This window comes from Podarcis melisellensis (assembly GCF_964234715.1).
Source record: "Podarcis melisellensis genome assembly, chromosome: 4".
NCBI classification, from domain to species: domain Eukaryota; kingdom Metazoa; phylum Chordata; class Lepidosauria; order Squamata; family Lacertidae; genus Podarcis; species Podarcis melisellensis.
Genome location: NC_138531.1, coordinates 91,234,899 through 91,262,203, shown reverse-complemented (window position 1 = coordinate 91,262,203; position 27,305 = coordinate 91,234,899). Strand labels below are relative to the sequence as shown.

General features: G+C 45.9%; 1 protein-coding gene across 1 annotated transcript in view; it reads right to left on the bottom strand.

The window, feature by feature from the left end:
* Window positions 1-1,661: 1,661 nt before the first annotated feature.
* Window positions 1,662-27,305, bottom strand: part of LOC309368827 (uncharacterized protein) — a gene marked incomplete at its 5' end in the record, with an annotated part of 50,767 nt that continues 25,123 nt past the window's right edge. The window contains one exon of the mRNA XM_081909133.1: window positions 1,662-2,032. Within this exon, the coding sequence (XP_081765259.1) occupies window positions 1,803-2,032 (230 nt within the window). The 3' untranslated portion in view covers window positions 1,662-1,802. The remainder of the gene's footprint in view (window positions 2,033-27,305) is intronic.

Below are 27,305 nucleotides of genomic sequence, written 5' to 3'. Positions count from 1 at the left end.
TTAAGGTACTCCAAGGATCATCTAGTCCAACCCCTTCAATGCAGAAATCCTGCCCACGGTGATCCCTGGGTGGGCTTCTTGAACCACCAACCTTCTGGCTGACATCCAGACACACTGACCCACTGCGCCACAGAAATAAGCACATTGAATGTAGTGGGATTTACTTCTGAGTTAGACATAATACAGTGGTACCTTGGGTTACAAACTTAATTCGTTCTGGAGGTCCGTTCTTAACCCGAAACCATTCTTAACCCGAGGCAAGCTTTCGCTAATGGGGCCTCCCGCTGCTGCCACGCCACAATTTCAGTTCTCATCCTCGGGCAAAGTTTGTAACCCGAGGTACTACTTCCGGTATAGCAGAGTTTGTAACCCAAAGCGTTTGTAACCCAAGGTGTTTGTAACCTGAGGTACCACTGTATAGGATTGCATTGTAAGCCAGCAAGGTTTTTACAGCATGTGTAGCAGTACTGATTTCCTGTCTGAAGGGAGGAAAGGCTCTGATAACAGAGAAATAGCAAAGGGCAATTGTATGCTTAAATAGACGGGACGCAGGTGGCACGGTGGTCTAAACCACAGAGCCTAGGGCATGCTGATCAGAAGGTCGGCGGTTCGAAATCCCGCGACGGGGTGAGCTCCTGTTGCTCGGTCCCTGCTCCTGCCAACCTAGCAGTTCGAAAGCAGGTCAAAGCGCAAGTAGATAAATAGGTACCGCTCCGGCGGGAAGGTAAATGGCGTTTCCGTGCGCTGCTCTGGTTCACCAGAAGCGGCTTAGTCATGCTGGCCACATGACCCAGAAGCTGTACGCCGGCTCCCTCGGCCAGTAAAGCGAGATGAGCGCCGCAACCCCAGAGTCAGCCACTACTGGACCTAATGGTCGGGGTCCCTTTACCTTTTATGCTTAAATAAGTGGCACTGACAGATGCAGATAAGAGCAGGAGAAAACACAGTAGGAGAAGATACAGAGCAACCTCTTTAGAGGCAAACTGACTCTTTTCAACACAGGAGTGGGCTGCCCGTCTTAGAAGCATCCAAAGTTCAAAAGAGCAAGTCCTTGATGGACCAACGTTTCCATCAGGCGAATTGGACCATGATGACTTTAGCATTAAAGACCTAGGAATGGCCCAGTGAGGTTGCTAGGTACTTACAAGACTTTGGGGCACAGGCCCCTGACACAATTTGCCAATGCACTAATTTATATAGCTGCCTCTGGACAAATTAAGGTGGCGGGTTCCTGGGATCTTCACCAGCACTGCAATTTGTAGGCAAAGTAAAAACAGGAACAAAGTCGTTCTAAGAAGGGAGGGAGAGGTGCAGGAAATCAAGGGCTCAGCCCCAGAGACCTGATCCACCCCATAACCACGTCGGACCCATTCTGCTCACAGCAGGTGTTGCAAAGGGAGACCCCCCTAGTGACAGGCAGTGGAGAGGTATTTCAAATCTTGTATGTGGGACAGGAAGAAGCAATGCCCAAATATTCCATCTCCTACCCATAAGAATGGAATTCGGCTTCCAGGGAGTGGAACCAGGCATTTGACTCAGAGTAGCCCTGCAGGCTGTGACTTGCTGGACTTCGGTCCGTCCATGTCAATCAGTTATCCAGTGGAGATAAACCATATATAGATAACCAGATTTTAAGCAACAAAGTTTCACAAGTGTTTTCTGGACGGCTTATCTTCCCCTTTTAGACATCTTCCAACATTTATTTGCACCATCAGGAACAGGCTGGTCTTTCCGTTCTCATTCACCAGGTGGACATGAGTTCTTCTTGGCTGAGCCATCAACAACCGACTGAGAACCAAGACTTAAACTTGCTCTTCCGATCTGCTGGGGTCCAGTCTCCTAACAGGCACCACCTGTGTGGATTTGCAGCACCCGGCACAGATGTATTTCAAGAAACACAGGTAAGCACTTCCGGAGATGATAACTGTGACGATGATGATAACGGTGGCACTGAACGCGGGCGATACCGTGTCCTCCAGTACAGAGTGGAGCCCCGCAGTGGCAGAGAAGGTCGGCAGTTCTGTGTTCTCCCCTAAGAATGGAAGAGAAATGCGAGACAGGGTTCGGTCATTCTCTTTAGAGTACACTAGGAGTAGAAAACACGCTGGGAAAATTGAATTCAAAGAAGTTGCATTCCCAACCCTTTGCGGACAACAGGACAGGCAGGTGAGGACCAGGACGGTGCTAAGTCCTATAGTTGTCAACAACTATATGAAACACATAAAGAAGACAGCAAGAAAGGATTTAGTTATACTAGATCTAGGTTTCAAACGGGAAGTGATTGAAGGGAAAGTGAAACTACTGAAGGCCGCATACAGCATACTATTAGAATGGGAGATGAAAGATGAAGAGGTAAAATCAGTTATCATTAAATGAGCACAAGATGTAGGTCACAACATTATGATGGAAGATTGGGTTAAATTATGGAAAACTGACTTAAAATTTACAGATTGTTCCCTATTGAAGGAGAATTACATGAAGATGATGTACAGATGGTACACAACACCAGTGCGGTTAGGGAAAATGTACAAAACTAGTTCAAATATATGTTGGAAGTGTAAGGAAAAGGAGGGGACATTTTATCATATGTGGTGGGATTCTAAGGTAATTAAATTTTTTTGGGAAATGATATACAACGAATTGAAGAAAATGTTCCATTTAACATTTGTTTAAAAACCCGAGGCATTTTTGTTGGGGATTGTAGGGAAAGACCTGCCAAAAAAGTTGAAAAACATCTTCATGTATGCAACAACGACTGCGAGAGTTCTGGTAGCACAAGGATGGAAGACTGAAGAAACCCCAACTAAAGAATCATGGCAAGAAAAATTGATGGACTATGCAGAACTGGCAAAACTGACATATAAGCTACGGGACAAGGATAACTGTGACTTTAAGGATGAATGGGAACCCTTTACAAAGTATCTGAAGATGCAACAAAGTGAACTGGACTCCTTGGCAGGTTTTGAATAAACATTCACAAACTTTTTATTGATAATAATCAGCTAAATCGTTTGAGGATCTATATAACTTTGTAACATGCAGAAAATAGCATTCTTAGAGAAACCAAAGCCTGGAACTGAGGGAAGTTGGGGGGTGGGTTGGGTTGGTTTTGTGTGGGAGGGAGGAAAAATGGCGGGGGGGGGGGGACAAGGATGATATGTTTTTGGATAATATGTCTTGTTATAATTTTGAATTTAAAAAAAAAAGGACGGTGCCAAGACCTTAATGCAAGATTGGGGAACCTCCACATGTTTCTGGACTACAACTCCCATCATCCCTGGTTACTGGCCATGCTGGCTGGGGTTGGTGATGCTGTAACTTCTGGTCACATGTTCCCCATTCCTTTGTTAAGGCTTAACAGGAGGATGAGGAACCAGAAGTTGTTTGACAGCCAGCATGTGGATGATGGGAGTTGTAGTCCAACAACATCGGGGTGGGGGCACAGGTTTCAAGTCCTTTCCTTAACAGGGTTGCTTAATAAGCAGCCTGTTTTGGGAGGAAATTAAAGCAGAAGTCAGAACAGAATTCATTTTTGAGATAGCAAAGCCAGCTGCTCCCAGCGTTGTAATAAAGTTCAGGAAGGTGTGGCATTGACACCTACTGCTCATTTCTAATATATTGGGTGAGACGAATTTAATACACTAGGCGAGAAGAATCATGGGCTGGCTGATATTTGCCAGCGATGGATGAGCTAGAGAGTCGGCAGCTTTCAGAGTGACCTTAAGAGGTTTATAATTATCGGTAAGCAAACAGAAAAACAGAAACAAAAGGCAGAGAACATAGGTACAGAAGCAGAGCAGGTGAAATTAATTAGTAAATTGTGACAAATGAGCTCTGTGTGGACAATGTTTCACTGTAGATAAAACATGCCATCCTCTAAACTCATCTCTGAATACTATGGCGAACCTCTAAGGTGTTTGTTCTATGTTAGCCTGTTGCCTGAAAAGTAATTTTATTATTCATTCAATTTCCAACTCATCCTTCCTCTGAGACGAGCCCAGGGTGGCAGAGTAATAAAATATTGCAGCTAAGTCTCTCCAAGCCCTGCGTGGAGATCTCTGGGATTGAACCTGGGACCTTGTGCATGCATGCAAAGCAGACTCCCTAGCTACGGCGCTTCTCCTAAAGGCACATAAAGGAAACGTACGTGTTCTGTAGCTCCACACCAGTGCACACTAATTTATGGCCTCAAAATGTCACCTTCAGAGGGGCACGCTCAGCCTGCTTTCCCTTGCAGATGAAGAATTAAATGCTAGTGGGTCTGCTCTCCCCTCCATCTCTCTCCTGACCTGTATTCACACGGCATTGCTCAAGCACAACTTCACCTTGAAAGTTCTGTTCCTACTTTGTGTCCCTGAAAATTAAAATGACAAGGTGACGAACGCGAACGCCAAGCAGAAGTGGGATGAGGAGAACCAGCAAGATGAAGAAAAGTCACCAGACAATGGAAATGAGCAAGCGTTATTTTTAGAGTGGAATCTGCTCTCAGCAAAACAAAGCGGAACTAACTAACTAACTAACTAACTAACTAACTAACTAACTAACTATTATTTATATCCTGTCCATCTGGCTGGGTTTCCCCAGCCACTCTGGGCAGCTCCCAACAGAATTAAAAGCACGATAAAACATCAACCATTAAAAACCTCCCTAAACAGTGTTGCCTTCAGATGTCTTCTAAAAGTCAGGTAGTTGTTTATTTCCTTGGCATCTGATGGGAGGGCGTTCTACAGGGAGGGTGCCACTACCGAGAAGACCCTCTTTCTGGTTCCCTGTAACCTCACTTGTCGCAGTGAGGGAACCGCCAGAAGGCCCTCGGAGCTGGACCTCAGTGTCCGGCCTGAATGATGGGAGTGGAGACTCTCCTTCAGGTATACTGGACCGAGGCCATTTAGGGCTTTAAATGTCAGCACCAACACTGTGAATTGTGCTCAGAAACATACTGGGAGCCAATGTAGGTCTTTCAGGACTGGTGTTATGTGGTCTTGATGGCCGCTCCCAGTCACCAGTCTAGCTGCCGCTTTCTGGATTAGCTGCAGTTTCCAGAAATGGAGAATGCGGATCAGAGATGGGGACCTGTTGGGTTCAAAGGCCATATGTACCCCTCCTGGGCTTCTTTATCTGGCCCCTGGGACCCTCAGCAGGCTACACCCCTTACCAGTTCTGCTTCATACCCTCCTTGAACACTTCTGCCTTGCTGGAAGGTCCCTTTGAACTCTGATCATGGTGGGTGGAAGATAGAGAGAGGTGGTGTGTAGGCGCAAAGAAACTAGCCTATGAAACAAAGGCGAAGTTGCTTTGCCCATTTTTGCCTCTGGTTCCACCTGCTTTTGCCTCCGTCCCTGCCTGCCACTGGCAGGTGGCCCCTGGAAGACTTCCCAGAATGGAATGTGGCCCTTGGGCTGAAGAATCGTGGAACTGGAAGGGACCAGTCATCTGGCCCAACCAGCTGCAATGCAGGAATCTTTTGCCCAACGTGGGGCTCAAACCCACGACCCTGAGATGAAGAGTCTTACGCTCTACCAACGGAGCTGTGGTTCCCTGCCCACAGCAAAGGGGGCTGCTATGCAAGGTGTTGGGGGTCCTGACCTGGAGCAAAAAAATGCCAGGCAGCATGAGGATGCAAGGGGCTTAATGCGGCCATACACGGTTCTCCTCTTCCCCCATTTTATCCCCACAACAACCCTGTGAGGTAGGTTAGGTTGAGAGGCTGTGACTGGCCCAAGGTCACCCAGTAAGCAGGGATTTGAACTCTGGTCTCCTAGGTCCTAATCCAATGCTTTAACCGCACGGCCTCTCAAAGCCAACTCAGAGAAGGAAAACGAACGTGGAGACATTCTGCAACACGCCATTGATGCTATAGTAGCGTGTTAGTGGCAGATTTGTAATGGACCTTCCCACACACCTCTTTCCGCTTTATGGGCTGTTCTGCATTGCTCCCCCCCTCTGCCCATTTCACTGCATTACTGCTACCTTGGGGGGCCTGTTCTTGCATTATGGTGCAACAAAAGCGCAACCAAAAATAAGGCAGAATGTTTGTGGTACAGTGGTACCTCTGGATGCAAACGGGATCCATTCCAGAGCCCCGTTCGCATCCAGAAGCAAACGCAACCCACATCCGTGGGTCGCAATTTTCCACTTCTGCACATGACGTCATTTTGACCGTCTGCACATGTGTGAGCGGTGAAACACGGAAGTAACGCACTGTGTTACTTCTTGGTCACCGCAGAACGCAACCCGAAAATACTTATCCCGAAGCTACTTTAACCTGAGGTATGACTGTATATAAAAAGTTACAGGATTTCAGCAGGGAGTAGCGGGGCATGACTGAAGACAATGCAGTATGCGCTGCCCCCCCCCAATATTTGCTGGTTTGTGTAGAGTTGGAAGGGACCCCCCCCCCCGATGGTCTTAGAGTCCAACCCTGAGAGCAAAAGTCTCATGCTCTGCCAACTGAGAACTACTGTTGCATTTTTTTAGTCCAAGTTCCTGTTGTATCTACCATAATTCTCTTCCACACTCCACTGACCCCAACTCCCAAGGCTGATAAGCAGTCAGTGGACGAGCACCCCTGAAAGACCAGCCTTTCAAAGCATTTTTTCCCTCACCTCTGCAGTTCCCTCACAGCTTAGCTGCTACCACAGTTGAGCTATGCTCCTTTTCCTTCTAAAATTTTCAATGCTGAAACTGCCACTGTTTGCTTAAATCGCTGTACTGGTGTCAGTCACCTGGATCCATCCCTGAGGACTATGTCATTACCCGTGAGGCGGAAGTAGCAGAAAACCGAACGCCTCCAAACCAATGCTTACTGAATTTCTAGGAGCAATCCCTAGGGGTGCCAACTCGGGTTGAAGCAACACACACACACACACACACACACACACACACACACACACACACACACTGTATTTTTCCTCTATAAGACACCCCCATGTATAAGATGCCCCCTGTTTTTGGGGACTCCAGTTTAAGAAAATACGGGGAGATACTATCCATGTATAAGACAAGCCCCGATTTTGAATATTATTTTAGAGTAAAAAAAAAAGCATAGTCTTATACATGGAAAAGTATGGCTTGTGTGTATATAAATATATCTCCTGGTACCTATTAAACTAGGGACGCAGGTGGCGCTGTGGGTTAAAGCCTCAGCGCCTAGGACTTGCCGATCGAAAGGTCGGCGGTTCGAATCCCTGCGGTGGGGTGCGCTCCCGCTGCTCGGTCCTAGCGCCTGCCAACCTAGCAGTTCGAAAGCACCTCCGGGTGCAAGTAGATAAATAGGGACCGCTTACCAGCGGGAAGGTAAACGGCGTTTCCGTGTGCGGCTCTGGCTCGCCAGAGCAGCGATGTCACGCTGGCCACGTGACCAGGAAGTGTCTCCAGACAGCGCTGGCTCCTGGCCTCTTAAGTGAGATGGGCGCACAACCCCAGAGTCTGTCAAGACTGGCCCGTACGGGCAGGGGTACCTTTACCTTTACCTTTACCTATTAAACTTACAAAATTATTAGTCCATCTGCCAGCAATTCTTTAGCTGCAATTCCTGCACTGGAGGTGGTTGGATTGTATGATCCTTTGAGTTCCTTCCAATTCTGTTGACACCAGACAGGCACCCTAGCTATACTGCCTACTGAAAACTTTTCGAGACCCACGGTTTAGTTTCACTTTTTTCAAATTTGTTTTAAAACGTTTTATGGGCTTTATGTCAATGTTTTTAATTGGCTGTTATGTTTTAGTCGTGTTTTATATATCATCGAGCCCGTACAATGCTTGGAGGTTGTTGTTGTTTAAGCAATTCATAATTTTATTTTAAAAAGTAAATCAATCTGCTTCATCACGCGTCCTCTCACCAGCTGACCAGAACTTATTCACCAGGGCAGGACTCGAACCAATGGCTTCAAGTTATGAGAAAGGGGATTCTGACTAAACATCAGGACTGTTAGACAGAGGAAAGGTTGTGAACCTCCTTGGAGGTTTTTAAGCAGAGGATGGATGGCCATCTGTCAAGGATGCTTTACGAGGGTCACTCATTAAAGATTTCCCCTGACCTACTTCTGGTTATCGTAGCAGGATGAAATTGCACATTTATAATGATACATCTCTCCATAGGTAACGTGGTAATTTGTAGCTCTGAACTCCTAACAATTTCTCTGTTACAGGTGCTAACATGGAGCAACATCTGATAATGGAACCAGTTAAATGCAGAGTTATTTCTGATGGAAAAGCTTTTTCCAGACAATGAAATGCTGATTTCTAAGGTCAGGTTGTTGCTTCTGATGCAACCTGCTGACTTCTACAGACGAGGTCTCCACAGCTGCGTAAAACATTGGGAGAAGTGTTTGATTCTTGCTGGTAGCTATGTAGAGAATTGATGCTTTTGAATTATGGTGCTGGAGGAGACTCGAGAGTCCCATGGACTGCAAGAAGATCCAACCTCTCTATTCTGAAGAAAATCAGCCCTGAGTGCTCACTGGAAGGAAGGATCCTGAAGCTGAGGCTCCAAAACTCTGGCTACCTCATGAGAAGAGAAGACTCGCTGGAAAAGACCCTGATGTTGGGAAACATGGAGGGAATGAGGAGAAGGGGACGACAGAGGACGAGATGTTTGGAAAGTGTTCTTTAAGCTACCAGCATGAGTTTGACCAAGCTGCGGGAGGCAGTGGAAGACAGGAGTGCCTGGCATGCTCTGGTCCATGGGGTCACGACTAAACAACAACAACAACATGTAGAGAAAGAAGTAACTGTGCCCAGTTTCGTTTGTCTCAGTCCACAGGAAGTATGTCAGAGGAAATCTTTAATGAATGCCCCTTGTAGCTGAGATTCCTGAATTGCACGGGGTTGGACTAGATGACCCTTGGTCCCCTTCCAACTTCCCCATCCTATGATTCTCTGATTCTGACCACAGTTACACATCCAGAAGCTGGGCAGCTGGGCTTGGAGATGAGATGAGCATCGGGTCCCCCATTGCACAGATCTTGCCTTCCAGATGTGTCTCTGCCCGGGAGAAACTTCTTTCTTCCCCGTAAGACAAAGTGACAACCAGCAACTAGTAAAATAAATTATTGCCATCTTACTGATGAATAATGCAGTGCTGATTTTTAAAGGCCCTTATTTTGACTGGAGGGGAAAGGGGAAACTACTTCAAATACAGGTTTCTGAAGAGGACCTATCTGTGCCAGACTGACACCTCCTGAGTGGAATCAAAGAACGTTGTTTTGTGGCTTGCTCTTAAAACAAACGTTGTCTTTGGAACACATCTTTGTTTAAGAGTCAAGAGGGAAAAGAAAAAAAGGGAGGAACCTGTGCACATCAGCGGTTCACCTAGACACCTAGGTAAAATAATAATAATAATAATCCTCTGCTACAGGCAGTTTTCTATGTTCAATATTAAAAGCAGAATAAAATTAAAATGTCAGGAGGGAAGGGAGGGGGAATGTAACCAGTGAAGCATTTTTGCCAGCCAGCAAGGTTTTGTTTTGCTTTTAAATTTCATTTTTTCTTTTAACAATTATTTTAATGAAAAGGAAAGGGAAAAAAAAAACTTTATACAATGGCTCTACAATGCCAAATCCTCCTCAACGCCCCGACCCCACTTTCCGCGGTGACTTATTTTGTATTTTTTACCACTGCATATCTGATGCAAACCTATTTACTAATTTCCCTTTCGTATCCCCGTTAAAGCCAGCAAGGGGTGTGTTTTGTGTGTGTGTGTTGTTCTTTTCAAATGGCATTCAGCCAGCAAGCAAGGTTTCGAATGCCATTTTTAAAAAGCATTTTTAAAAACCCGTCAACTATTAAAAACCTAACAAACCAAAGCGATTAGAAGCTTTCATTCCCGTTATGTGCTTCTACCCTAAAAGCTATCTAATGGCTTGCTTATTGAGGTATGCTACGTGAATTTTATTTATTTAGTTAATTTTTAATTTAATCAGGGTGTGCTACACGCATTTAATTTGGTTTTTTTAAAAAATATATATATATATATATATATTGTTCCCTGTTTTTCCATTTGGAGCTTGCTTAAGCTACTCTCCCCATACATTGCAGCTCTCCGAAGCTTTTCAATTGTGTCATCTAGTTGCTGGGTGGAGATTCGGGATAAGCAGCATCTCATCATCAGGTGTAAACCCCCCCCCCACTGAAATACTGCAATTGGGTTTTATCCCAGCTAATGCAAGAATGATAACACTGCAATTTCATACAACTTACGCTAATGCCTGCCCAAATCCGCCATGCTAAATTGCAGAATGGTGTCATTATCCCAGCCGTTATAGGCGGTTTTGGCAGAATATATTATTTATATATACACACAGCGGCCGCCAACAGTCTTTTTTAGGCCTGTGGGCACATGAGCCTGGCCTTGGCTGGGGAGGGTGGGGTATAAATAAATTTATTATTATTATTATTATTATTATTATTATTATTATTATTATTATTATTAAGTCTCTTCTCCACCCCGCACCCACGAGGGACAGAGTGTGTGCACGCACTTCACTTTTCTGAGGGATATGGGCAAAAGTGAGATCCAATAGAATGAATCTGAGCCTTGAAAACATCATAGAGCTGAAAGAGGAAGTGGGAAAGAGCGTCACTCTTCCAACTTCCTCCTTAAGCTCTTAAATCCATTTTAATGGAGAAAAAGAAAGCAAGCTCACCACTTCACAACCAACGGGAAGCAAGAGGTTGAGAGGGCTCAGGGTTTTTGAGGGAACCACAGATAGACTTAATGATAATAATAATTTTATTATTTATATCCCATTCATCTGGCTGGGTTGCCCGTCATTCTGGGTGGCTAAAATGTTTTGTGGCCTCTTTTAATGAAAACCAGATGGCTGTATTTCAGAGTGTGTCAGGAACGAACGCAAACTAGTAACTGTTAGGATATTTCCATTCCACCTTAAAAGGGGAGCAGGTTGATGTGTCACAGCCTGCGTATTTCCTGTTTACAGGATGTTTCTCTTTTGTTATATAGCTGTTGTTCTCTCTCTGTGCCTGAGACATCGAAGCAGGCAGTCATGTTTTTTCTTTGTTCTGACCAACGCTGAATAAAGTTGTAAATATGCTCTCCTGAGTGCATCTTTTGTTGTGCGAACTCTGCTGATAGAGCGTGCACAAGCTCTGGAATGTGGCAAGCTATTTCTGAGGCCTCGTGTCGCTAATTGACTGATACTGCGTTTCTACGAGAGATCGATGGATCGTCCGGAGACGGCGTGGGGGCATGATAACCTCTGTCTCCCTGGCAGTATCCCAACAATAACAACCAGAACTAACGCTGCAATGCAAACCTGCCCATAAAGACAAACCATTTGGGTTTTGACATATATCCAGAATGGACCAATGGTGGGAGCTGGGAGCAGCCTCACCAATGCAAATATGGGTAAAGAGGGTTTTAGACTCACTGAAGGAACATGAATACCTCAGTGGTAGAGAATCTGATTTGCACACAGAAATTCCCAGGTTCAACCCCTGGGGTGGGGTATATTATTATTATTATTATTATTATTATTATTATTATCATTATCATTATCATCATCATCATCATCATCATCATCATCATTATTGCTGCTGCTGCTACTCAGTATGTTCTTATGAATTGAAGCCCTATGTTCTTATGAATTGAGACGTACTTCTGAGTAAATTAATACCATATTGCATGCCTGTCTGTGTGGCTTCTCTGAAAGGTGTTATCCTAGTCCCACTACCATAAATACTCTGACCACAGGTGGGCTTAAAAAAACAACCCCAGAAAACATGAGACCAGGCCTTGGGCAACCTAGTCAGATGGGCAGGGTACAAATAATGGCATTATTACTATTATTATTGCATTCAAGATTTTATATTATTGCACATCTCGGAGCAGTGCAAGATTCCAAGGGTTCTAAGTGCTTATTCCGGGTTCATGTTTCCTTTGCAATGAGAGGCAGCAAATACTGTGGTGTATTTATGATATATGGGACGCGGGTGGCGCTGTGGGTTAAACCAGAGAGCCTAGGATTTGCCGATCAGAAGGTCGGCGGTTCGAATCCCCGCGACGGGGTGAGCTCCCATTGTTCAATCCCAGCTCCTGCCCACCTAGGAGTTCGAAAGCATGTCAAAGTGCAAGTAGATAAATAGGTACTGCTCCAGCAGGAAGGTAAACGGTGTTCCCGTGCGCTGCTTTGGTTCGCCAGAAGCAGCTTAGTCATGCTGGCCACATGACCCGGAAGCTGTACGCTGGCTCCCTCGGCCAATAAAGCGAGATGAGCGCCGCAACCCCAGAGTCGGTCATGACTGCACCTAACGGTCATGGGTCCCTTTACCCTTTACCTTATTTATGATATACAGCTTATTTACACATATATACAACCCGAGCCTATGTAGGGCTTCACAGGTTAACACCCCAAAGAGGATCTTGCTTCTTCCATGGCCATAGTCTTGGATTCCACCAGAAATCAGGCATGGCTCTGTCTCTCTGGCTTCCCAGCTTGCCGCTCTGCCTCCAACTTCTACTTCTAGCTCACTTTGTTTTCCTAAATACGAGTGAGTCACTGTCTGGCACAGAGCCACTTCCTTAGTTACCTTAACGGTCCATACTTAAAGAGCCATTAATATGGAAAAAGAGTCCTCAAATGATTCTTGCGTAAGGTGTCAGAGAATAAGATGTGAAGTGATGGAGAGGGAGAGGCGAATGCATCTCAGAGGATGATTACATGATTGTAATAAGTGCGAAGGAAGGAGGGGAGGCCACGCAATAGAAAATGACCAGGGCAACAGGGTCAGGCAGCCTTTTCTTCCGCCAATTACATAGGAGAGCACTGTATTTTAAAACCACCTACACAGAAGGGAGCCAGGGAAACAAGTCACCAGCCTGCGAATAAAGTGTCTGAAGGTCTGAAAAGTATATGTATGAATGCATCGGGAAGGAAGGAGAGAAAAAAGAAAGAAAAACAGCAGCTATTTCAAACGTATTCCTGCTTTAAAAACGAGGTGTATAAAGCAAAACTGAAGTTGAAAGTGGACCGGAAAAGTAATCGTATATCATTCTGACTCAAAGCCAAAAGAATAATGCATTAAGCACAGTAGGAGAACGGACTCGCTGAATCCAGCAAAATGGTCTAATTCTGCACAGCTGCTCACCAGCAGCCAGCTAAAGCAGTCACTGCTGGAGACTCAGATGTCTGGAGGCAGAAATCCAGAATTTATGTGCCCACCAATACCCGGCATCACCGTCATTTAAAAAACAAATTACAGTGGTACCTCGGGTTACATATGCTTCAGGTTACATATGCTTCCGGTTACAGCCTCTGCTAACACAGAAATAGTGCTTCAGGTTAAGAACTCTGCTTCAGGATGAGAACAGAAATTGTGCTCCGGCGGCAGCAGGAGGCCCCATTAGCTAAAGTGGTGCTTCAGGTTAACAACAGTTTCAGGTTAAGTACAGACCTCTGGAACGAATTAAGTACTTAACCCGAGGTACCTCTGTAATGAAATTGTTGTTGTTCCCAACCTAAAAAAATATATAACAAAACCTAATGCTGTTTGTTACAGTCTCACAGATTAGCAAAATACTATCTCTGGTGCAAATTCAGAGCGACAAATGAGGGAAAGAGTGAAGAGCTAGCAAATCAAAGCTTTTCCTTAGATTATCAAATAACAGCTGACACATTATAAGTTTATGCAGAATTTTCGAATTCAAAAATGTTATAAAAATGACCCCTGACTCCATATATTAGACTAGATTTCATTAAGGGCACGGCACCCATGATCAGCAAATGACCAGTTTGGCAACAAACAATCCATTATTAGTGGAGCATTCTTTTTCCAGGTGTAAGTTGTAGAAGTTCTCACGGCAGTGAGAAGGTGCATTTTTAAAAAAATCCATTTCCTAATGTGCTAACAGAACTATTGCGACTCAGATGGTGCAGTCAACATGGTGCTAACACACAGGTGTAGTCAAACCAGCACTACTACTGCTAGTACTGGCAGGTTTGTGCCTTGGAGATTTCCCTGTTGCCTCAACTTTGCCCTTCCTGGTATGCAGCAATGACTCAGCTTTCAGTGGGTCAGGTGAGCCCACCCCCCAATATGCTTTTGGAAGCCACTCATTATCTAGTTTGTGTTGTTGTTGTTTAGTTGTGTCTGCTAAACAACATTCGTGACCCCATGGACCAGAGCACGCCAGGCACTTCTGTCTTCCACTGCCTCCCGCAATTTGGTCAAACTCATGCTGGTAGCTTTGAGAACACTGTCCAACCATCTCGTCCTCTGTCGTCCCCTTCTCCTTGCACCCTCCATCTTTCCCAACATCAGGGTTTTTTCCAGGGAGTCTTCTCTTCTCATCAGGTGGCCAAAGTATTGGAGCCTCAGCTTCAGGATCTGTCCTTCCAGTGTGCACTCAGGGCTGATTTCCTTAAGAATGGAGAGGTTTGGTCTTCTTGCAGTCCATGGGACTCTCAAGGGTATTATCTAGTTCAGTGGTGGCCAAACTCAGCCCTCCAGCTGTTTTGGGACTACATTTCCCACCATCTCTGACCACTGGTCCTGTTAGCTAGGGATGATGGGAGTTGTAGTCCCAAAACAGCTGGAGGACTGAGTTTAGCCACCACTGACCTAGTTGATGGCTAGTCTATTGATGGCTACCAGCCATGATGGCTATTCTTTGACTCCACAGTTGGAGCTAGCAAGGCTTCTGAGACCACAGGAGGGGAGTGTGTTATTGTGCTTGGGGTCCAGGAGTGCTGGACTACAGATGGGTCATTGGCCTGATCCAACAGGCTCTTCTTATGTTCTTAGCCTAGGAACACAAAGGTTTAAGAGGCAGGCACACAAAGACAAGAGATTTTCGACGGAAGGAGTATGCAGAGCAGGCCGTGCCAGAGGATCGAGTCAGGCAAGGCAGGTTGAGAGGACCTAGTTGTAGGGTCAGGAAAAAGGGGTTCGGCTACCGTTTTACCAGGCTGCGGCAGAGAGAAATCCACTTCACCAGCTTATGGGATCTGGCAGCCACCATTTGGAACCTCCCCTCCCAGAACCACCTGCAGCTGGTCACAATGAATGCATTTTACCTCTTCACTCCTTGTTTCTTTTCCTTCTCCATTCCATCTCCTAGCTCACAAGCAATTCATGAAAAATGCAAGTTGTCTCGAGTGCTTTTGCAGAGCAATGTGAACAATCAGAGTAGGAGATATTGATTGGTACTGGAGTGATCGGGTGGATGAGTGTTTGCAAGTACTGTTGGAAGAATTGGGTGAGTGACATTGAAATAACAAGTGTTGTGTGATCTGTGCAGAACGGGGTAAGGCAGAACTGGGAGTGTGATGTGTATGTCTTAGTGGGGTGATTGTTGTATTTAGTGAATCAGGATGTGCCTTCGCAGGAGAGAAACTGAAGATGGAGGGTTCTCTGGCTCTAAAGATGTTTCACAAATATGCTGCTGTGCTTTTGTTGTGGTGGTTTTATTGCATTGCATTGTGTCATGCTGTAGTTTCTCAGTTCCATTGTTTGTTATATATACCAAGAATCATAGAATTGTAGAGTTGGAAGGGATCTCGAGGGTCATCTAGTCCAACCCCCTCAATGCACGAATCTTAACTAAAGCATCCATGACAGATGGCATTCCAACCTCTGCTTAAAAACTTCCAAGGAAGGAGAGCCCACAACCTCCCAAGGGAGTCCATTCCACTGTTGAACAGCTGTTACTATCAGAAAGTTTTTCCCAGTGTTTAGTCAGAATCTACTTTCTTGTAACTTGAAGCCGTTGGTTTGACTCCTACCCTCCGGAGCAGGAGAAAACAAGCTTGTTCTATCTTCCATGTGACAGTCCTTGATATATTGGAAGGTGGCTATCATAGCTCTTCTCAGTCTAACATACATACAATTTGTGTTCATTATCCTTCAAACCGCTTAAAGGTAAAGGTAAAGGGACCCCTGACCATTAGGTCCCGTCGTGGCCGACTCTGGGGTTGCGGCGCTCATCTCGCTTTATTGGCCGAGGGAGCCGGCGTACAGCTTCCGGGTCATGTGGCCAGCATAACTAAGCCGCTTCTGGCAAACCAGAGCAACACACGTAAACGCTGTTTACCTTCCTGCCAGAGTGGTACCTATTTACCTACTTGCGCTTTGACGTGCTTTCGAACTGCTAGGTTGGCAGGAGCAGGGACTGAGCAACGGGAGCTCACCCCGTCGCAGGGATTCGAACCGCCGACCTTCTGATCAGCAAGTCCTAGGCTCTGTGGTTTAACCCACAGCACCCCCTGCGTCCCATTTCAAACCGCTTAGAGACTGTATATAAATATATGAAATAAAAATATCAATCTCTGAATGTGGTAAGTAAATAAGTATTGCAAGCTTCCTTCTTTGACAGTGAAGTGAGGACAGGCTACATGCACTGTTTTCAGCTTGGCTGCAACAAGACTAGGCGTGGTCTAAACCACTGAGCCTCTTAGGCTTGCCGATCAGAAGGTTGCCGGTTCCAATTCCCACGACGGGGTGAGCTCCCATTGCTCGGTCCCAGCTCCTGCCTACCTAGCAGTTTGAAAGCACGCCAAAAAGTGTAGGGAGATAAATAGGTACCGCTCTGGCGGGAAGGTAAATGGTGTTCCCATGTGCTGCTCTGGTTTCACCAGAAGTGGCTCAGTCATGCTGGCCACATGACTCGGAAAAACTGTCTGCAGACAAACACTGGCTCCCTCGGCCTGTAAAACGAGATGAGCACTACAACCCTAGAATCGTCTGCGACTGGACTTAACTGTCAGGGGTCCTTTACCTTTACCTTTAAAGACTCAACACCTGAAGGCTCTCAACCTGTGGGCCATGGACCCCAGGGGCAGTTTTTCCAAGGGGTCTGTGATTAATGCCCCTCCAGCTGGAGGTTTGAGTGATTTCCTCCACCACCCTCGTCATTTCCGCAGTGGCGTTGCTGAGCAGCTTGAAACAGCAGGGAAGCAAGGAAATGTGGATCAGTGCTGGTGGCCTATGCCTCCCCCATTTTCCTTCATCAATGTGAGTTGTGCTTTGAAGAGCCCCATCGCAAAGCATGGTGGGAGGTGGAATACCCAGGGCAGCGGTTTGAATCTGACTCTAGTGTATTTTGCACTGTGAACCTCTGGCAGGCTTTCTGCCTACTAATTACTGATTGTGTTTGGACTCCTTAAATCTGGGCAGTATTGGGGATTCCTTCTGCTGTTTTATCAGGATGATTTCTGTGGGTGGGGGTTGCCTAATTCTTCAGGGGTGGGGTGGTTTTTTGGCTTTCATTTATCTTAGGTCTTTTTGGGGGAGGCAGACTTTTGGTGTTGTCTGTTGTTCCAGACAACTGAGCACTGAGGGACGGTGGACCAGCCCCCGGCTGGAAAAGGTTGCTAACCCCTGGAGAAGAGGAGGGTCCCACACAAAAAATAATCAGCCAGCATCTTATTTTAATTTTGGCACTTTTGGTCCCAGTACTAATGAATCTTTTTTGTTTCTCAGAATGCATGTCCTCCTTCCAACTTTGTGAGCTCAGTGCTCCTTAGCTTTTCTGAAACAACACAGAATTTTACAAACAGCAGCCCCTTTGCTTGCCAATGAATTTGACTCACAATGTTGAACTACGAGAAGGAAATGCGGCTACATTAAGCCTCAAGAATCAGCATGGATTCCTGGCCCAAGGATTTATTTAGCAGAACAAATTAGCAAGATGCATGGGGTGAATGGGCGCACAGGTACAATAGAAGAAAATAAGCATCAAAAATAATGAGTGGTGATGATGGCAGAGGTGGGGGAACAACGTCTGTGAAAGGCAACATGTTGACTTTCATCTGGGTTGGCTGCTGGAAGCTTTGCAGTGCGTCTCTTCAGCGACGTCACAAGCTTTTGTTCAACCCACACCCAAAGAGGGAGGACACTGAGAGGCAAAACGCATGCCCACCTTCAACCCGCATTCTGATGTTACAAGTGGCTGCTAGACTAGGGTTACCAGATGTCCCCGTTTCCCAGGGACAGTCCCCAGATTTGTGAATAAGTCCCCAGACAAATTCCTTCCCCAGAATGTCCCCGGATTTCATCTAACGTCCCTGGGAAACGCAGCAACCAGCCTGGAGCAGTTGGCTCTGGCTGGCTTCAGGAGCTGCTCGGAAGTCCCCATATGATGGTGGTGCAGGGGCTCTAAGATGCAGCTTCCAGGCTGCCTCCACCTTCCCTGACCCAGCAACTAAGCTGTGAAGGTAGGCTTCATGCTGCCTATCGGAGCAGCCTCCCAACTCCTACTTGCGTGCAAGCGGAGGGGGGGGATCTCTCAGTTAGGCAATGGGAAGCCTCCCTTCCCAGCTGAGGAATCCCCACCCCCTCCTGCTTGCAGGTAGGAATGGGATTGGGGCTGCTCTGATGAGAAGGGAGGCATTGCGCTGCCCGAGCCTCGCTGCCGCTCTCGGCCCTCCTTCTCCGTCTTCCATGCCTGACCACACACAGCTTCCCCACTACCACCACCACCGAAGAACCACCAATTCAGGGGCTGCCCAGGCTCATGGAGAAAGGAGACAGAAGCCTCGGAGGAAGGGGAAACGTGGCGGTTGAGGTCAAGGCAGAAGCCACCTGTCTGCCACCGCCATCGCTGCAGCATCAACATCCCAAACGTACGTTTGTTTATTTATTGTGTCCACGGATTCACTGGAAAAAATCTGGTAACCTTATGCTAGACGCTGTCAGCGCATGACAGTGCCCACACCCCAGGAAAGGCTTAGACTGGCTGCCTAAACCAGGTAAGGGTAGTCGATGGGTCTCAAACCCTCAGTGAGTTAGGGACTTCCCCTGCATGCGAAGACAGGGTCTGGCAGACTGAGTGGACAGGATGGATCCAAAGGTCAAGAAGGTGATTTCTTCACACGCTGTAGAGGGAAGTGAGAGGCAGATGGGGCTCATCAATCTGGGAAGGTAGCTCATCTAGGAGAAGGAAAACTCTGGTCCACCTTCTTCAAGAGAAGAAGAAGGCTATAGAGTAAGTGGAAACTCTACACAAATGTGGAATGGATTCCCAAAACGGTTGGATGGTACCTTGTATGCCTCCTTCTGGCAACTCCTGGACCTAAGCTGATGCCAAGCACATTGCTTTGCTTTCCTTTGAACCACATCAGCAAGGTCAAGAATGACCAATGGTACCAAATAGTATGGAAAACAGCCTTACTAGAAAAATTAACCAAGAAACTAAAACTGACAAGGGGACAAATAAAAGACGACGCCTTTATCACATACAACGACAAGAATCCATCAACAGCATACGAATCAATGTGGCTAACCAAGGGGGCACAGTACACAACCCCTCCCTCCTCTGTCCCCTTCCCATAAGAGGAATGTACAGCTCACTGAAAAGAAATTCGTATCTACTACACTCATGGAAAGTCTGCAGTTTCAACAACGTCTTAAGAAGTTGTGGCTGTTTAAATATAACTTCTCCATTCCAGTCTCCAGGGCCCTATTTTATTTGTAGCATCGATAAGAATTTCTTGTTTTAAGGCATATACTTTCGCCCGCCTTAGGAGCGTTCCTTGTGATGGATAGGTTTACTGAGGTTATCTGCAACGTTCAGATAAGCAATCTTTGAAGCTCATCTTTGGAACACAAACTTCCGAAAAGATATGCTTTAAGAAGGACAAGAAAGAAATCAGAGAGAACTGCCAGTAGACTTTCTAGAGGGGAAAACTTCATCCAACGTAGCCCCTCATTCCTGCTGTAGCAGCTTCTAGAAAAGGGCTAGCAACAACGCTTGGGTTTGCATAGGCACCAGATAACAGATTCCCTCTAAACTCATGAAAACTTAGTTCTCAAAGGGCTTTGAGTCTCATCAGAAATCCCACCGCCTTGGTTGAGAATATCAAGTTTGTTCCTTGGGTCACCACAAATGTCAAGCTCCTGGCAGAGTTCAATGGAATTATGGCTATGATGATGCCCACAAAAATCACATTAATAAAGGAAAAGTCAGGGGGGAAACACTATGCAAACTCCCTTACCCCTCAGCACAATTAGATAGCTCAGGGCTATGGCCAGCCAGAAAGCCTGTTATTGCCCATTAATACATAATTCTCCCTCCCCCCCCTTTTGGGTCCTTCTTTTTAATATTGGAGGAATTTTTTTAAATATAATAATGTGTTAGGCATAACAAAGGCTTCTCTGACAGTCAGCTTTATTTTCTGACAGCACATTTCATATTTAAGAAGGCATGTGGCAGGCTTAAGTTTTAAAATTTTAATCTCACTGCAGACGGCAAGAAAATGAACGGTGGAATTTCAGTCACCCTTTGGACGAAAAGAGGGCAGGGGAAACCCCACCTCCAAGATGCTCCGGATTTTGTTGGTCTTTTATTTCACACCCTGTATCTCCCTTTATAATTATAAGGATCTAGCAGCACACAGTTTGTTTGTTTTTGGGTAGTGTTGTGTTACCTTTTATTATGGTCATCGTACCCACCTTTAATTGCTCAGGAATGGCTTACACAACAACATAAAAATGAAAAATCAATTACAGAAATTTACAGTTAGAAGAAAAGGTTGGATCTATAAAAGAGACAATGTGGTTTCTCCAAGTTTTGTTTGTGTGACATTTGAGAAGAATACTCCAAAAATATGAACAGCAAGTTCAGCGGTGCAAGAGGAATGGGAGAGAGAGAAACACGATCTAGGTTTCTGGACAGCTTATCCCACTGTGCTGATAGATATCTGCAACAGTACTGATTTTCTATATATGGTTTTGCATGATTTCAAACTCTTGTAAGCTTATGAATTAGCTGAATGAATCAGGAGGAACTTGTAGCTTGGGACAGATAGGGACAGCCCAGGACCTCCAAACACACAGGCCAGGCTTGCGCCTCGGTGCTGCAAACACAGCAAACTTTGGGCCCACAGGTTCTTCTGGCATTGGCACTGACGCATGGCAGGGCCTTCTCGGTGGAGGCTTCCTTTTTGTGCAATGTTCTCCCTGGTGAGGCACAACTGTTTATTACACCCCACCTGGGGGGCGAGCATGTCTATGGGTTTCTTTGTCATATTTTTTTAAAGATAAATATGGATGGTCATTTCTGATACAAGAAAAAGCAGAAGAGCCTTGAAAAGTTTGATTAATAAGGATGGAATAAATTATATTACTTAGCTATTGATTTTGCCTACATCTCCAATGCATACCAAAAAAATAAAAAAAAGCTTTCTGGTGGTGAGGAAACATACTGGATTTTGTTCCTCACAGGAGCAGAAGATTTAGTCTATTCCTGGCTCCTACAGTACAAACAGAAGTTTGCTGTATTGTTTGAGCTTCTGGGAACACAGGGAGCATAAATATAAATAGGAGTTACCTTGGCATTTCTGTAAGGCAGAATATAAACACAATGTAGTCTATATATTGCCTCATCAGATCACTGTTTGTCAGTTCTTATTGCTCATTTCTGAGCAAGAATTTGAACACAAGGGCTTCTCCCTCCATGACATCAAAGCCATGACAGACTGGGTGATGATGGATCAGTCCGTCTCATCCAGCAGCAAGCACAAGGCAACACATGCATAAAGGTAAAGGGACCCCTGACCATTAGGTCCAGTCATGGCCGACTCTGGGGTTGCAGCGCTCATCTCGCTTTATTGGCTGAGGGAGCCAGCGTACAGCTTCCAGGTCATGTGGCCAGCATGACTAAGCCGCTTCTGGCAAACCAGAGCAGCGCACGGAAACGCTGTTTACCTTCCCACCGGAGTGGTACCTATTTATCTACTTGCACTTTGACGTGCTTTTGAACTGCTAGGTGGGCAGGAGCAGGGACCGAGAAACGGGAGCTCACCCTGTCACGGGGATTCGAACCGCCGACCTTCTGATCGGCAAGTCCTAGTCTCTGTGGTTTAACCCACAGCGCCACCCGCGTGCATAAATGACAACAAATCCTCAACAACACAGAATTGTAGACCCTGAGGGTCATCTAGCCCAACAACTTGCAATGCAGGAATCTCAGCTAAAGCATCCATGACTGATGGCCGCCCAACCTCTGCTTAAAAACCTCCAAGGAAGGAGAGTCCACCACCTTCGAAGGGAGTCTGTTTCACTTTTAAGCTGGAAAGGGAAGCACTCTGCTGAACTCACAAACATGATTATGGAAGGATAATTAACACTGTGCCTCTGAAGAATACAGTAGTACCTCAGGTTACAGACGCTTCAGGTTACAGACACTTCAGGTTACAGACTCCGCTAACCCAGAAATAGTACCTCGGGTTAAGAACTTTGCTTCAGGATGAGAACAGAAATCGCGCAGCAGGAGGCCCCATTAGCTAAAGTGGTACCTCAGGTTAAGAACAGTTTCAGATTAAGAACAGAGCTCCAGAGCAAATTAAGTTCTTAACCCAAGGTACCACTGTACACGTAGACATGCAAACTGCCAGAGAACAAGCACATCTCCAGGCCAAAAAACGGAACGCCCCAACAAATTTCTTCACGGTGAACAAAGCAAAGCCCTTTGCACCTCGTGTAGAAGGCAGAACAATTGTTTATCAATAGAAGCAGAGGCATCTCAGAATACACAAGATGAAAAATAGGGGCAAAGAGTTATCTTTGCATACATTTTCTTCCAATACAGAAAGGCAATTTCCTCTAACAAAACACATCCATTCAGCGTGAGCGAAGTTGCTAAAAATCCAAACAAAGAGGAGGGCAGGCCCTGGCATTTATGTTCACAAGATTTTTATTTAGCTCTACGCATTTCTGAGTACAATGCTCCTTCAGGGCCACAAAGAGCCAACAAGTTGTTTGGTTTCAGAAAAAAACCACAACACAGCAGAGAGGAGAAAATTTTGCTACATCAAGGATAGATTTCAGCGCCTGTGGAGCAGAACAGGGCTTGCATTGACAAGAGCATGAACTTCCGAGGCTTTTGAACAGATCTCGGATGTTCCCACCAATTATTTCCTTCTGCCACGGAGAAGCGCAAGCACCTTGCAATTGAGGAAGATGGTTGCTAATATATTTTAACACATTCGACTGTTATTTCTTACAGAGAAAGGCACATGAAAAGAAATCATCCAGCACCCTCCCTCCCCGAAGTGCAAAACCAGCCATAAAAGAAAGAGAATAGGAAATGGCAGTATTTGAAAGTTGCTTGTCCCATTTGCACCCCGTGCTTTTGAAGTTGCCGGGGGGGGGGCGGGGAGCTGAAACAAGGCTTGGATGCAGAAGGGGCCTTGAATCAGCAATGTACTGGGGTGGGGGTGCCTAGGGGGAAGGCAGTGTGGTTCAGTGGTTAGAGTGCCGGACTAGGACCCAGAAGACCAGGGTTCAAATCCCCACTAAGCCATGATGGACACTGGGTGAACATGGGTCAGTCAGCTCGCAAATGGCTGTTTTATTAGAATAATATTAAAAGTTTTGGGGTTCTTTAAAAAAATAATTTTATTTGCTGCTATACAGTGGTTTTCTGCTGCCATTTTAATATACTCAGGGTCCTGTATTAGACTGAAAGTGACATTTTCTAACATTAGGATCTATGGATTAATTCGTCTGTTAAATGAGCTCCCGAGGAAGGACAGGGGGAATAAATGTTTAAACAAACAAATTGACTGATTCTGCTCACCAGGCAGCAGTGGCGTACAGTGGTACCTCGGGTTACAGACACTTCAGGTTACAGACGCTTCAGGTTACGGACTCCGCTAACCCAGAAATTGTACCTCGGGTTAAGAACTTTACCTCAGGATGAGAACGGAAATTGCGCGGCAGCAGCGGGAGGCCCCATTAGCTAAAGTGGTACCTCAGGTTAAGAACAGCTTCAGGTTAAGAACGGACCTCTGGAACAAATTAAGTTCTTAACCCGAGGCACCACTGTAATTGCAAATGTGTGGAGCCCTGCTTCCCAGAATCCTTTGCAGCGCACAGGATGGAACCAATTCTCCGGAACAGTATACTAACCAAAGCCCCTCTTCATCCCTCCCCAAAGCAGTCTCTAACATTTACTCTGCAAGATATAGTACAGTTTATTATCCTGCGCCTTCCCAAGTTGTGCTCCTGTGTACGTTTTCTGTTCCACCCGGCAGATACACCTCTTTCAGGAGTGCGTGGTTAATGATAGGCATTAAACTGTTCTCCATATGGGGAGAAAAGGAAAGCAAAGTTATGGTTTTGATACACAAAAAGAAAACACTCGCCTGCAGTTTTTACGTTTAAAATAAATACCCTGCAATTTGACGCAGGATCTGCATCAACCGGAAATGTCAAAGCAGTAATGAGCAAAGGCTTAAGAAAAAAACAGCCAAGTGCAGCTGGAAGTTTATTATGGTTCCCATAATAGCCACAGCATCTAAACTGTCCTGGAGGTTGGGTCTTTAAGCAGCAGAAAGGCTGGCATCATCATAGATGCAAGCTAACCGATCATATGCTGTGAGAAACCCAACTGGAGTATATAGAACAGAAGTCAACGGGCACATAGAGACGAAGAAATATTATTTGGAAAGGCGTGCGTATATGAATGTGCGTGCAATTTATCTATTTTTATCTCTCTGCTTTGTTGCAAATCACCCTACGGCTTGCGCAAAGGGTGGTACGTAAATAATCTAAAGAGCTAAGAGCAATCAGTATCACATTAAAGGTACTCAATCCCAAATCCAAATCCCAGGGCTTGATGGAGAGGTGTAGCCATCACCACCTCCACAGCTGGCACGGGCTAAGGTGCAAGAGAGAGGAAAGGACCCCTTGGCTGCACCAGCTAGCATGTTGGTGCTTCAAAGAGACCCACATTTGTGCCCATTGCTGTTGCGTGAAGGCAGAAAGGTTGGCAGTATCCAGTGCTCCAACCCCTGCCCTTAAAAACCCTGTGTAAGGGGTATCGGGTGGTTGCTTGAGAGCAATCAGGCAAGACGCCTCACTAGTCTGTGCTAAAGCTTTCTTATTGGTGCTTAAAAAAGCCCTTGCAAAGCAGAGCGCCTCTATTCCATGTCTTGCTCATTCACTGGCAGAATCTGAGAGTGGGCAGTGCTTAAATCTCCCCCAGCAGAGTAGTTTCTTGACCCCCAGTCTGCGCCTCCCGTCTCTACGCGGAAGCCTACTGCACAGGGACGGCTTGGGTAAAGGAGGACGTCCCTCCTGTTAGGATATTTCCGTTCCACCTTAAAAGGGAGCAGGCTTTGTGAGTCACAGAGTCTGCGTATTTCCTGTTCACAGGATGTTTATGTTTCCTGTTGCTTTCGTTTCTGTGTGCCTGAGCAGACCGAAGCAGGCAGTCATGTTTTTTTCTTTGTTCTGACCAACGCTGAATAAACTTGTAAATATGCTCTCCTGCTGTGCATCTTTCGCTGTGTGAATTCTGCTGATAGAGCATGCATCAGCCCAGGAATGTCCAATCTATTTCTGGAGCTCGTGACGCTAATTGCTGATACTGCGTATCTATGGGAGATCGATGGACGTCCGGAGATGACGTGGAGTCATGATGGACTTTATCTCCCTGGCAGTATCCCAACAACTCCTCCCCGCTTTGCTCAGTCAAGGTGTCCTGGCACCGCCTTGCCTCCTCCGAGCCCTGCATCTCCTCTCCACTAGAGGCTTCCTTCCTCTGCTGAGGAAGTGCTGCTTCCCACGATCTTTGGGGGCTCTCTGTAATCCTTCCGGCTTTTCCCCTCTCGCCCCTGTGTTGATGGCAGTTCCCTGACACCCTGCTTTTGGGGTTACTGCTGTCGATACTCCTCACCCACCTGGTGGATTCACTGGGGTGTTTCTTGCAGGCAGCGTTCAAAATTATTTTGCACCTTGCTTCCTACCACTTGTGACCGAGTGAAGGTGCCTGGGTGCCAGGATAGCGCTTGACATCTCCACCACCTGGGGATCATTGGATCGGGACTATTTTCACACACTAATGCCCCATGCTGTAGAAATCTGTCGGTTATATTTTATCTGCACAGTCGGAATGAATTTCTGGAACAAAAATGTTTTTTTCTGTGCAGCCTGAGCAGGAGCAGTCGCCATTAGGAAAAAGAGGTCCGAATAGGCCAGTCTATATGTGGACTGTCCCTGCATCAAGTGGCTTTTATTCTTCAAGTTCTCAAAGTTCTTTTTTTAAAAAAATAATTTTTATTAAACATTTTCAACGTACCAAATTATCATTCCAAATAATCAATTGCATTATTTCCCCCCCTTCCCTAAATCCCCCCCCCAAGGACTTCCCTTAGCTCCCCTCTCGGATTTCTTTGCACATATTGTTCTCTGCATGTTATAAAATTGCACATATCCTTGCCTTGGCTGTCATCTGTTCAACTAATAAATTTGTGGGTGTTTATTCAAAACCTGCCCAAGTCATTTTGTTGTCTTCCTTGAAGTCACGATTGTCCTTGTCACGCAGTATATATGTCAATTTAGCCAGTTCCACATAGCTCATCAGTTTTTCTTGCCACTGTTCTTTCGAAGTTCTAGGTTATCATCTGAACCAGCCAAATGTTTCACTGAGAATCAATCACAGTCAGTCCATCATTTGAGAAAACCAAGACTTTTGAGCCCTCTCGCCCCAAAATGGCAGCTAGACACTCCGTTTTGGCGACTGCAACTTTGGTTTAAGGAGGTATTTGGCGCCCAGCTTATACACCTGAATTTCTAATGCCACTCACAGTTGGGGCTTCCCCACCAATGGCAGAGGCTGACAGAGATGAGAGGCATTGGGCACAGGGACTCATCTGACTCCATCCAAATATCCTCTGGCAGCACAGTGTATCAGTAGCTAGAAGTCCCTTTTACCAACTGCAAATGGTTTGACAGCTACGGCCATTCCTGGGCCTGGATTGTGTGGCCACAGCAGTTCGTGCACTGGTTACCTTCAAGACTGGATTACTGTAATGTGTTCTGTGTGGGGCTTCCCTCATGCATGATCAGGAAGCTGCTGTTAGTGCAAAATGCTGCAGCACCATTGCTGACACCACATGTGAAAGAACTGCAGAACTCCCTGCCTATTGATATGAGGCAAGCGCCTTCACTGCATTTTTTTGGGGGGGGGTGCCTGCTGAAGACATTCTTATTTAGACAAGCTTGCCCAAGATGTTTAGAAAGTTTGTATGCGTTTTGGTCTACAGTGGTACCTCTGGTTAAGTACTTATTTCGTTCCGGAGGTCCGTTCTTAACCTGAAACTGTTCTTAACCTGAAGCACCACTTTAGCTAATGGGGCCTCCCGCTGCCACCGCGCCACCGGAGCACGATTTCTATTCTCATCCTGAAGCAATGTTCTTAACCCGAGGTACTATTTCTGGGTTAGCGGAGTGTGTAACCTAAAGCGTATGTAACCTGAAGCGTATGTAACCCGAGGTACCACTGTACTCTATTGTGGCTTTTGCTTACTGTGTGTGTTCAGACACGGTTGTAAATTTATTAG